Source organism: Medicago truncatula, chromosome 8 (genome assembly GCF_003473485.1).
Source record: "Medicago truncatula cultivar Jemalong A17 chromosome 8, MtrunA17r5.0-ANR, whole genome shotgun sequence".
Classification (NCBI taxonomy): Eukaryota; Viridiplantae; Streptophyta; class Magnoliopsida; order Fabales; family Fabaceae; genus Medicago; species Medicago truncatula.
Window position 1 is genome coordinate 45,271,571 of NC_053049.1, and position 13,477 is coordinate 45,285,047.

At 33.0% G+C, this 13,477-nt stretch overlaps 2 protein-coding genes across 3 annotated transcripts; both read right to left on the bottom strand.

The window, feature by feature from the left end:
- Positions 1-201: 201 nt before the first annotated feature.
- Positions 202-4,319, bottom strand: LOC25502069 (ubiquitin-conjugating enzyme E2 5). Of its 2 annotated transcripts, none has more exons than XM_013591608.3 (6): positions 4,174-4,319; positions 3,872-3,951; positions 3,250-3,364; positions 2,938-2,990; positions 2,679-2,807; positions 202-581 (listed from the first exon to the last, which is right to left on the bottom strand). In XM_013591608.3, the coding sequence occupies exons 2-6, from the start codon at positions 3,948-3,950 to the stop codon at positions 454-456; spliced, it is 504 nt and encodes a 167-aa protein (XP_013447062.1). In that variant the 5' UTR covers position 3,951; positions 4,174-4,319; the 3' UTR covers positions 202-453. The 2 variants fall into 2 exon arrangements, with proteins under 2 accessions (XP_013447062.1, XP_024628055.1); XM_024772287.2 differs by having other exon boundaries at positions 4,078-4,243.
- A 2,007-nt stretch (positions 4,320-6,326) lies between these two features.
- On the bottom strand, positions 6,327-11,853 carry LOC25502071 (AT-rich interactive domain-containing protein 2). The gene is made up of 5 exons (XM_039829313.1): positions 11,834-11,853; positions 11,403-11,517; positions 10,276-10,305; positions 8,738-10,142; positions 6,327-7,448 (listed from the first exon to the last, which is right to left on the bottom strand). The coding sequence occupies exons 4-5, from the start codon at positions 9,686-9,688 to the stop codon at positions 6,609-6,611; spliced, it is 1,791 nt and encodes a 596-aa protein (XP_039685247.1). The 5' UTR covers positions 9,689-10,142; positions 10,276-10,305; positions 11,403-11,517; positions 11,834-11,853; the 3' UTR covers positions 6,327-6,608.
- Positions 11,854-13,477: the final 1,624 nt, after the last annotated feature.

Here is a 13,477-nt window from a genome sequence, read left to right on the forward strand (position 1 = left end):
CTACCTCCTATATTGACGACTTCAGAAATTGAACCCAAGTTCTTTTCCTGGGAGAGTCATGTTGGTAACTCTGGTAACATTAGAAAGAATAGCGTTTTAAAAGAACTTTTTCCAAACACAATATAGTAGAGAAAGTCATTGACATATCTTCAAGTTATCAGCAAAGTTGAACCAAGAAGGGGAAAAGATCAGAGTATCAAGTTTAATGCATTCATATGCAAAACCAGCTTGAAATAAATCTTCTGAATTTGAACCTTGTAGTCACAAAGGTAAAAATATGAAACATTTAAACAATCAATAAATTTACACAACCACCAAGGAATAGAAAGATAGAAAGGTGAGGGTTTTTCCTTCAACCTTCAGAAAATGTCTCTTTCAATTCCAATACTTTCAATATCTTATCATGTAGACATGTACAAGCATGACTGTAAATAAGGTAGACATTGTAACAATCTAGGGATCAGGTTTGCCAGCAATGCCGTCATCACTCGAGGCATAATCATCTTCACTCAGCTCATCGTCGCTAGATTCCTCATGAGAAGCTCCGATATCTTCTGGCTTGGCATATTTTTCACAATATTCTGTTCATTGTCTCTCCCAAATTAATATATATTTATAGATGAAAATAGGAGCGTAGAATAGAACAAAATTTAGAGATATGATATTAGGCTTGGCATTTAATTGACATGCACTAACAATGTAAAGTCTAAGAGGAGACAACTGGTATATTCCTAAAATATCTGACTCTAATAATATCAACCTTATAAGTCTACAAAGGATTGTTTGTTACTGGTTGACAGTGTAAAAAAAATTACACTGACACCGCATCAAAATTAATCTCTTAGACTGTTATGTAAGTTTCTTCATTTAGTCTTCAATTAATGTCTCACTTGATGCAAGGTCTTCGAATTATACTTCCTGAACATAAATATACTAGACTACAACATCTAAGGTTTATGTGACCATGATTTACACGATACAAAAATACATGTTAATATGTTTAAGCATTCAATTTTCTTAGACGATTCTGTCTTGCAAAAGGGAACAATGTGACTGGTATATCAATGACACAATAGCAACTTAGAAGCTATAAATTTTAATGATTGACAGAAACACGGTCAATGAAATTGTGTTGGTTGTAACGAACATTCCTGCATTGCTTCTAAAGCTCAAGGTGTCTTCCAATTAGTTAATGGTAAATCTTTGAGCTACGTAGTCCTGACACTTCCGATTGAAGGGTGTCGGACACAACACCACACATGTTGATGTGGCTACATTAAATCATATCATTTTTTCAAATTATTATTGGTGTCGATGTGTCATTGTCGTTTTTGTGTCTGTGTTTGTGTCTGTGTTTCATAGTCTCCGAGACATTACTTTTTCAGATGTTGACAATACCAGCTTCCAAATAATAAGATGTTCATTTACTACGTAAAATCTGTTTCTGTTGTGGATCTAAGATCTATATGAAGCACCAGTTGAGTAGAAGCTACATGACAATGAATTGGTAAATACTTGCTTCAATCAGAAAGTCAGAACCTAATAATTGTTTTGCATTCATTTGTTAAACATTATGTATTATTCCAACCATCAATATCATATCCAACATTACACCATTATAAGTAACATAAAGTGCATTTCCTCATTTTACACAACAAAATGTACACTGATTATCGTTATTATAAAGTAGTACTGATCGATACATATAAGGAATACAGTGCAAACATGTCACTCAGCTTACTATTTATCCAAACAAAAGATGAAACAAGAAAGTATTTGATGAGTGATACCACAAAATTAAGAAAGGATTATAAAAATGTTCATTGAGGAGCGAACCGGGGTAAAGTCCATTGTAGAGAAAATGGTAAAATCTTGTCTAAGATTGATAAAAGCAATATTGTGAAGCGTAGATGAAGGATAATCTAATAGTTAGAGGTCAAGGGTGATAAATAAAAAAATATAGGTCAAATCATCAACTGAAATTTAGAGGTAGATGATCTATCTTTGGACCTAATACATGACAGGACTATTTGCATCAATTGATCCATATAGACATACCACCTAGTAGGAAAAAGATTGGTTGTTGTTTTTTCTTCACTATCAGTGATTGCTTTCTGAAAAATGAATTAATGATGGTTGCTATAAATTATAGGCAGGCCTACATGACTACATCATTAAATTGAGAAATCTAACTTCCCATTCCAACCCAAACAGAAAACAATAAAACTCTAGCTCCCAACATGAATACAAACCCAAGAGCTTATAGCACATAAATTGGTAAAACTACGATAAGTGTGTGGATGCTTCTGACATGTGTGTTGGCAAGTGAGGACATAAGACATTCGTATTCTATTGGTTTCTGGAGTGGTTTTCAGCAGGGGATCATTGATGGAAAAAGGCGAATCTTCATCTAACATTACTTTTTGTGTATTATTTGTGAGATATTGGGTGGGAGTTGATGCATTTGATATAGAACATAAATCATTTTGCACAATCTTGCACTATCAAATATTTTTATTTACCAATTGATGATATCTCACCCCCAATTGAAATCATAAGAAAAATGACAACTTACGGTCAACAATAATGAAGAAGCTCTCATACTTTTAACACAGAATACCTAAATATATAACAGGCATAACAGTTTCCTACTGGAGAGAATTAACAAGGATTACTACCTTTAACTTTTTGTTCATATGCAGCACGATCTCGCATCATCAAGGAAGCAGCCTCATCATTCAATGGATCTGATGCATTGGGGTATATAAGAAGTTGAGGAAGAAACACTTCGAACACATTAACAAGATCTGATTGAAAATAAGGAAACTGCAAGTTAGCAAAAATAACAATCAAACAAAGTTGAATCAAATGCATAGCAAGTGCACTTTTAGTCATTTCATCACCACCAATATATGTAAGGTTGTTAATAATACTTACCAAACATGGGACTCCAAGTCTGGTTAATAACATCCAAGCAAACTGAACCAGAGCTGAATATCAGAGAAAAATATTTTAATCAGCTGTTGAGTATATCAATTCGTTTGAGCAACAGCCAATAGAGGTTCCAAGGAGGACAATGGTGTTGCTTCAATATGATATTAAACAAGGAAGCTGTTTTTTATTATAAGAAAATGTTATTAAGTTAGTAGTTATGTTAATTTCTAAGGTTTGAACCCTGAACTTTCTTCTTAAAACTACATCTGTGTCCCCTACAAAACAATGAAGGTTTGGTTGCTATGGAAAACTCACATTTCATCAACATTAGGATGGTAAATTTTGTTGACAAAACCAATAGAAGGCGACTTATAAGGATAAGCATCAGGTAGCTCCACTCTTATCTTCCATACACCTTCTTGATATGGACCTGCAATGAGTCGTAATAAAAGAGAAGGAAATAAACCCACTTCAGTTCCACCTTTAGAGATACAATTGTGTTATTTGAGCATCAAAATACAAACGCGTATGTAACACTTCATATGTTCAACTCTATCTCTCTCTTAACTTTTTACCTTCTGTAACTTACACACATTTAAAAAATAAACACAAACTAAAGGACACATTCAACAACAAAATTTTGATGTCAAGAAATAATTTCTGTTGGAGTTAACCAGTCATAGATCCTAATGCAATTCATCCTCATTGAGGAAAATGAGCAAACAAGCAAGCTACACAATTATAAGACATAACCCAGCACTCAGCAGCAGCTGTTGACTGCTGATCGAAATAGATAACATAACACCACACATTGAATTCAAGCATATAAAATGTATAGTACTAGCACTAAAGGAAGAACATTTTCAATTGGCACAAAGAAAAAACTTTATCAATAATTCAATGATGAGACAAAAAGGGTAAAAAAAAAAAAATATACTGTCTTTAGGGCCATGAAATTGAACAAAAAACTCTTGCATGCAATCATTGATCATCTCCACCTTATAATCAGTCATCATCCTGATTGATTCACAACAACCCAAATAGAAAAAGATTAGAAATTGAAACAAAAAAAAAAAAACTCAAGTTTTGAAATCAGAAAACAAAAACAAAAAAAAATCGAAAAAGAAAAGTGACAGGACAGACAGCTTCATCAAGTCCATGTCACGGCGTTTGGTTGGGGAAGACATCGTTGGTGTTGTGTTTGGTATGTAGAAAGAGTGATATATGGCTGCTGGTTACCTAGGTTAGTTCATAGTCCACAAAACAACACACCAAAGCCCAAGCCGGTTGAAATAATATCATAGGATTAAGACCAGAACAAGAACACACAAGGATAAATTTCTGACGTGGATAATAATATAATAATCGCTTTCCTCCAAATTAGAAACCGAAAAACTTTTTTTTCTTCCTTTTTAGTTGTGGGTCGGGTGTGCATTGTTCATAATCAAACCAAACTGAACCAATTTTTTTGGGTTTATTTCGGTTCATAAAACCATTTTCTTCAAAAACTTTTTTTTTTTTTTTTCTGTAAAATCTGGTTCGGTTTAGTTTAAAAACGGTTTAGAACCAAATCCATTTTTTTTGACACAGAACCAAATCCATTGAAACTAGGATGTCAAACTTAATCTTAATTCATTTCATATGTCAATGATATAAGTCAAAATTAACTTGTTTGATCAAACTTCACAAACAATTATTTTGATGTATTTTTTTTTGTCAAATAGTACGGTGGTTAGAAATCACTCTAATTACACTTTGATGTATTTTATTAACATATCAGTTGATTTCATATTGATGTCAATTGTTATAGAAATTTTCTATATTGAAATACTTTTCAATCCAATGGTGAATTTTTTAATACGGATGTGCGGTAAGACATTGTAGTATCAATTGATCATGATATATACTTTGACTGTGTACCGGTCTGAATTGACTTATTTTTAAACTTATATAAAACAACTTAGGGAAATAAATAAGCTTTTATATAGGCTCCGTTTGAATTGAGGTTATTTTGAGCTTATGAAAAATAGTTTATGCAAATAAATAAGTTTATATATTAATTCATAAGTTCTCACTAATGAAAATCGTATCTTTAAAGTTGTTTTTTCATAAACTACCTTAACAAACTTATGAATAATAATAAATAAAAGCTTATTTATTTGCATAAGCTCAAAATGATGTCAATCCAAACGGAGCCTAATCTATAAACTTGTCGGAATATTCATACTAAAACGGCTTATGAAGATACAATTTTTGTTAACATAACAACTTATTTATTTTCATAAGTTAAAAAATAAGTAAATCCAAACCAACCTTGAATCTTATAAACCCATTGGTTTAGAATGTATTGTTCGTCAAACCTAAAAAAAAAAAAAAAAAAAAATCAACAGGGAGGCACGAGACTTTTCTCGTCTTTTATATGTGCAAATTCAGCTAGATTCACAGTACCGATTAAACTATCGAACGACCAGTCTACCACATTCACTTGTACTTGTTCCACATCAGGATCTCAGTAAACATTCATTTGTTGTTGGCCATTTGCACCTTGGGAATCATTACATATATTTCACACATAAGTCGAAAGAAGTAGGGTGAGTTCGATGTGCAAAGTTTGTACATTTATTCGCGTCGCGGCCAATAAGATGTGATTCAAGGTTCATATTAGGAGTTTGGAGAATGTAAATGATGTCCACGGCTACAAGTTGCAGATAAGGCAACCTACTAGTTTGTTCCACACATGATCCACAAACTCTCTAGGTGCTTGAGGAGCTCTCTAGGTGCATTAACTCTTGATGTGCATGTTTGGATGTTAAGTATATGTTTGGCATTGTGTTTGCAAAACGGAGTTTGATAGAAATCACGGCAAAAAACCACGTTAACGTAGAAACTAGTATTTGGAGCTTATGAGAATCACGGCAAAAATGTATCGGAAAGCGTGCAAGTATGCTTTTGTGTGTTGCAAACGGGAAACCAAACATACACTAGGACTCATTTAAGACATGTTTGGATCTTCATGCCACATATTATTCTAAAGTGGTAGGTTCTTATTGAAGCATTTCATCAAACTCTTGTGTGCATTCTTGAAACAATCTAACCAAAAGCACACCTAATGCAAAAGAAAGTTCGAAACAACGACAAAACTGTCAAAACTAAAATATTTACCTACATTTGATTGTTTTAGTACAAGTTGGATATGAACTAATGTAGGGCAGCAGCGGTGGGTATCTTCACAGAATGCAGCTGAAGGCTTGATTCGAGCGAGGAAAATGTGGTGATTGGTTGCAAAGGGAAGATATCCATAATGGATGTTGCCCGTGGTACAAGGTAAATGGCAGTCGGGACGAGGAGTGGAGAAGGGAGGAAAAAACCATTTTTAACAAGCTGATAGTTGCTGTCGTAAGAGTTCCACATGGTTCATTTCATTACTCAAGCCTCGTCAATTTTTTTTATTTATTTTTTCTAGTAGAAAAAACCTCATGAAAAGAATAAATTGGGTTCTATTCCAAAGTCAAATACCTGCCACAAACACAAACGCTGTCCAGAAGGGGAAGAAAAAAAGTTTTGCAGCACTAAATGCATTCCTGATAAAGCAGAAAGCAGAAAGAGAGTTGTATACAAGTCTGATCCAAGAAGTTATTTTTTCAACCTCAAAACGGCACACTAGACAGTTTTGTCTACTCAAAATCAAAGCATTGCTTGTTCTCTGTACACTCCATGAATTCCATAGATGGATGCTTGATAGCTTTCCTTCCGAAACCATCATCAAAAGATCCAAATTCCACTTCGTCATCATCACTGTCAACAGCATTCGGAGTCACTCGATTCTGATAGCTTCTTAGTTGAATAAAATATACATTGAAGTAATAGCTCACCAAGTCTTTTCTTGTCTTCCTTCGAAAGCATCTGGATGGATTGTTCCAAAAAGACTTGTTTTGAGAGGGGATTTTTAAACCTATTGCATCCTTAAATCTCTTTTCTTCATCAGCTGTCCATCGAAGTGAAACTTCCTCGCCCATTTTATCAAATCCCCAATGATAAAACACACAACGCAATTCAAGCTTCAGCTTCATCCTGTTATCAGCAATATGGAATCTGACACAGTCAACAGAACCTTGAACGTTGCAGTTACACTTTCCTTGTCTTCCTCTCCCAACAAGATCTGTTTCGGTAGTAGAATTTGAACCATCTTTAACAGGCCATACTTGTGTGCCTAACCATTTAGAGTCACTCTCAGAAACTACACCAGTCCATTCCGGAACTTCCACTTGAAAAAGGTGGCCTACAGAAACAACCTTTTCACGAAAATCATCCGTAGATGGCTCAGATTTTTTCTTTTTGATCACGACATCTGGTTTGCCAGTTGTTTTTTCCAGAGGACACTTTTCTGATTTCATCTTGACTGGACCATGCAATTTAACACAGATAGGAAGCCTTTCACTACGTCTCAAATTCACCATACCTTGGTGACCAAGAGAAACAGGATCCTCATACATGGCAGGATGCATCTTCACCTTCTGTAAAGCATACAGTTTCAGAAAAATTAGTAGATATTTTCCACATAACGCTTGAATAAAATTTCATCTTTTAGATCTTGTCTACTAGTAGAAGCATTTCTCAATGTTTTTATATCAAAGTAATAAAACTACAATGATTCATTGAAAAATCTATTGTGAATTTTGTAAGGAATTATAAGGATTAAATATAGTTTGACCTAGTGCATATCAGAATTATTACTCGCCTCTTCTGTGTTTTATAAAAATCCATAAAAGTAACTAATGCGATTATGTGAATCAAAAAGAGCTTGGAAAAGACGGGAAAGAAAGACAAGAGACGTGGATCAAGTGAAGTGTATTAAGATGAAGATAAAGTTTTGGTTCAGGAAAAGGATATAAAGGATAAGTGAAAGACGTATTTCCACAACTTATTTAGCGATTGGTATGAGATTTTAACAAACACTAACAGGCTAGACATCAGCGAGGAGGATCAAAACTATAACTACTATTGTCTAATTCAAGAACACATAGTAAAAAAAGCGTTGAAAAGGATGAGTAATGGCAAGGCAATTTTGAGGTGTGATGGGTGGCTTACCAAACTTTTCAACAAAATTATGGGATCAAAGAGCCGGACGAGTGGAGAAGAAACACTTTAACTACGATTTATAAGAAAAAGGGGATATACAAAATTGCGTATATGATAGGGGGATTAAACTTATGAGTCATACCACAAAGTTATTGAAAAGAGACTAAGAAAAGTGATGCAAGGTACAGTTCTTAATGGAAATTTCATAATCGATATACAACTCGCTTATATCATACGATAACCGATAATTAGGCTTAACAGTGCAGTTGCAGTTTTAATGGAAATTTCATAATGCAAATCATCTTTTTCTCACTTGTTCATAAAGATGGAATTTTCTTTTAATGTTTGACCATGATATCTTTAGCACGGTCATTTTGTAGACTGGACCAAAGCTATCCAATTTCCTATACATTATTGTAAGCTGAGATTTTGGAATTTATGTAAATTATTTTAGGAAAGAAACCGATGGATTGAGAATATATATTTTGTTGACCTATAGGAGTTAGCAAGCTAAGATTTTGGAATTTATGTAAACTATTTTAGGAAAAAACCTATGGATTGCAAATATATATTTATTACGTTGGCAGAATTAAGTACATTGTAATGCTAATCATAATTACAATAAAAATTTAACTAGCCACTCATGTGAAAACAATCTGGTTCAGGATATGAAATGACACAAAAAATCTAATGTATAAAATCATTATGTGCATTGAAATTATACCTTCGATGAAGATCCACTGTTTGGTTCTGCATGCTTTCTGACCGACAGAACGTCTCTTGCCCTCAGCATCTGAAAAAAAAAGTCATGGCTTCCTTTATAGTCCTTCCACTTTGATATTTCTGGTAATGGTTGAGCTAGAGGATCAAACAGATGTTTTGCGATATTCCTTGTCCAGTTTACCATTCCTGATAACGATTCCCGTTTACGTTTGCGAGAATAAAACTCCTTCTCAGAAGTTCCCGCACAAGAGGTGGTTAGCTCATTCTTAACACCAGTACCGAATTTTTCATCATCATCCGCATTACCATCACTGTTAACATTGTGAACAGCTTTGCATTTGTTATTTTGGTAATTAGTGTCCAATAAATAACCATCACTCTTGTTGTTAACAAAATCAATGCGCTTTATGATGTTATTCGATTCTAACGGGACAAAATCATCATCTTTGTCCTTTAGATTTGAGCATAAAAGGCTTCGAAACTCTTCTTCTAGATCTATCGGAAATGAATTCAAATACCCATGACTCCCATCTTTGCAACTCTTCTCTTCAAAAGTTTTTCTAAGCCAACCTTCGAAATCACTCAGATATTTTTCATATACTAATTTCACCGAAGCCAAAATACGAAGGTCCAAACCCAGTTCATCTATCACGGAATCCCACAACCCTTTTCTCGATATCGCATCATACCCACCTTTTTCCTTCACAAGGGAGAATAATTGATATAAATCAAGCAATTGACCATCACCAAGCATCACTGGCACAGGCCTCACATTGCCCTTACTACAATTCTCCTTTAGGTAAACCCCAAAAAATTGAGAAAACAAAGATTTTTGTTTACCTTTGACATGATCAGCACTATCAAAACGATCCTCAACAAGACAACCACTGTTTCCATGAAACTCAGAAAAAGTTTCAGCTTTGAGGCAATCAAGGAAAGACCCATTTTCCATGAACTTTTGACTCTCTACTTCTATACTAGATATGTTGAGTTTGATCACAAAAATAAAGGAGGCAAAAAAAAAAAAACGAGCTTGCTCTTTTGTATATATTGATGGTACAATCACAGAACAAGAACAACAACTTACAGTGAAAGCTGATCAAGATGTAACATTTACATATACTGATGAATGAGTAATGTAATAAGTGTACACAAAATCGATAAAAGGGTGTGAAGGATTGCAACCATCTGGTATTTTTATTAGCAGATTTACCTAATGAACAAAAGCTCTAGCCGGTAACGAATACATCACAAAATGGCGGTTACAACAAGGAAATGAAGGGTTGCATGGCAGTGTGAAGAGATAAGTACAATAAAATCACAAGATCGAAGTTGAAGCCTGAAAATTATCGATAATTGAGTGTGGCAATGATGGTACTAACATGTGCTGCTGTTGAATTTCAACGCTGCAAATGAAAAAAGGGAGCTGAATTAGAGAAATCATTCAAAAGGATGAGAAAAACAGCGCGAAAATAAATGACTAAGGTTGAGAGATTATGAGAATAAAACCCTCCTCTTCTCTCAGGGTATTTCTCTTACCTTCATATCATTTCCCCTTCTTTGAACTCCCTACAACAACAAAATTGACATCAAAAAATCAAACATTTGTTGTTGTTCTTTTATAATGCTAAATACTAGGGTTGTTAATTGGGTGGGTCAGGCCCATTTTGGCCTGGTTCGATAAAGCCCATATTGATTCGGTCAGGTCAAACCCACAATTACTGCACCAAATCCATTTCCTAAATCAAACTTAGGGATGAATTTATAAAATTTATAAAATGACTTATAAATTTATAATTTCCCAAAGGGCCCCCATTAATTTTAATCAAATAATAATGTGTGGATAATGAACACATTTTTTTTCCTCATACATATGTCATTGTTACACTGTCGACAATATTTTTCAATGATGATAAAGTCTGACATAGTTAGGTCAGGTATGCGATAATCAAACTCAGGCGAATGTATTGGGTCAAACCTTAAAAGATTATTTTGACATATAAAAGTCTTAAATACTTTAAAAGAAAATATAAAAATATAATGAATTATAAAATTTTGTCATTTTAAACTGGATTTTAAAAGATCTAATTCGTTTCCTTCAAAAAAAGATCCAATTGGTAAAGATTTATAAGATTTGATTTGAAATGACAGTAAATGACGAAACTTTTTTTTATAGGAAAATGCTATTAAGTTAGTACTCATGTTCATTTCTAGGGTTTGAACCCTTAACTTACTTCTTAAAACTCTTTCGGTGTCCCTTAGAAAACAATAGGTTAAATTACACCATAGGTCCTTTAAGTTTGAGTTTTGTAACATATTGGTCCTTTAAGTTATTTTGATCACACATAAGTCCTTTAAGTTTGAGTTTAGTAACAGATTGGTCCTTTAAGTTATTTTGGTCACACATAAGTCCTTTATGTTTGTAAATGTTTTCAATTTAGTCCTTCTGTTAACCAAAACGATGATGTGGCAGAATGACTAAATTCAAACCGTTTACAAACTTAAAGGACTTATGTGTGACCAAAAGAACTTAAAGGACCAATCTGTTACAAACCACGAACTTAAAAGGACTTATGTGTGACCAAAATAACTTAAAGGACTAATCTGTTACAAACCTCAAACTTAAATAGTGTAATTTGGCCAAAACAATAAAAAAAAAAACTCACATTGCATCGACATTAGGATGGTAAATGTAGTTGACAAAACCAATAAAAGGAGACTTATAAGGATAAGCATCGGGTAGCTCCACTCTTATCTTCCATACACCTTCTTGATAAGGACCTGCAATGAGTCCCAATAAAAGTGAGTGAAATCAAAGAGAAGAAGAAAAACCCACTTCAGTTCCACCTTTAAAGTTACAGTTGTGTTATTTGAACATCAAAATACAGACATTGTATCCAATAACACTGAATTCAACATCAAAGTTTGATGTCAAAAAATCTATTTTTCTTAAAGTTTACCAGTCATAGATCATTCAAACAAAGAAACTAATCTCTAGTAGACATTTCAACTGGCACAGAGCATCAATCATATTCAATAATGAGACATAAAGCTAAAGAGTAAAAATAATTTGAAACAAGGGATGCAAGAAACTTACTGTGTTTAGGTTTATGAAATTGAACAAAGAACTCTTGCATGCCACCATTGATCATCTCCACTTTGTAATCAGTCATCAACCTGATTCACAACAACCCAATTACAAAAAGATTACAAATTTAGAGGGGAAAAAACTCTGTTTGAAATCAGAAACAAAAAAAACAAAAAATCCAATGTTTTTTTGTTACAGACAGCTTCGTCAAGTTCATGTCTCTTCTCTTTCGTTGATGTTTGTTTTGTTTTTGTGATTGTGTTTGTTTGCTATCTTTGCACAGTTAGTTAGTTAGTTCATCGTACCGAATGAGAAACATAAGGAAAATTTGCGACCAAAGTTTAATGGAATCAAACAAGCATTTTATCCATTTGTTTCTGCTTTATTTTATTTATTTTTCTAAATTTCTTAGTTTAGTAGCTTAAAAAACACCCTATCTATCTATCTATCTATCTATCTATCTATCTATATACTTATATAAAAAGAAATGTCCCTTGAATTTACCATTTTGTCCCTATCAGGGTCCTAATTTGGTAAATTTATCATTTTGCCCCTTGAATTTATATTTTTAACTATTTTTAAAATTTTTCTCCCAAATTCAGTTGCTTCTACATTGCCGTTGTGGGAGATTAACGTTTCGTTTGACCCGACTTTTTTTAAACTTCTCTACATTTTTAAGGAGAAGTTAGGCTAAACACAATATCAATTAAGTATTTACTAAAAAAAGAACATTTTTTTAATGCATAAAATTGAATGGAATAGGCTTTGACCAGAAGTTGTTGAATGTTACTTTAAAAAATTACTTCTCGACAATTTATTTCACAAACTCCTCTTTTCAACTCACGCTGGGAATCTTTTCTTTATTTTTAATATTATATTTCAATATATTTTTTATTCCATTTAATTTTATTTTTTTCAACTGTTCTATTTAATTTTTTAAGGAGGTTCCATTTAATTTTATCTTTTTTTCAAAGAAATTTTATTATCTTTTTATCACTTATATATTTAATTTCAATATCGTTTAATCATCACAGCCTCCCAAATATTTTTATTCATGCTGTCATTTAATGATTCCAAATATTTTTATTTCCTTTCTTTAACCTCGCAAATACACACAAACACATTAACGTTTAGAGTAATATTTTATGTTCGTCTGTCTGTTTTTTTGTTACGCTAATGCATATAATTTTTTTAGTGTTTCTTGGTTGAGTGCTACCTCACCAAATTTTTTTTAACTGTTTTCCAATTTTTATATTTTTTAAAACTTTTAACTATTTTACAATTTTTTATTTTTAACTTTCAATTTTTTCTCCCAAATTCAGTTGTTTCTACACTGCCGTTGTGGGCGAATAAGATACCATTTGACCCGGTATTTTTTTCAACTTCTCTACATTTTTAAGGAGAAGTTAGGCTAAATACAATATCAATTAAGTACTTACTAAAAGATGTACTTTTTTTAATGCATAAAATTGAATGGAATGAGCTTTGGCCAAAAGTTGTTGAATGCTACTTCAAAAAACTACTTCTCGACAATTTATTTCACAAGTATCTCTCTTCAATTCACGTTGGGAACCTTTTCTTTTAGTTTTTAATATTATATTTCAATATGTTTTTTTTCTTCCATTTAACTTTTTTTTAACTGTTGCATTTAAT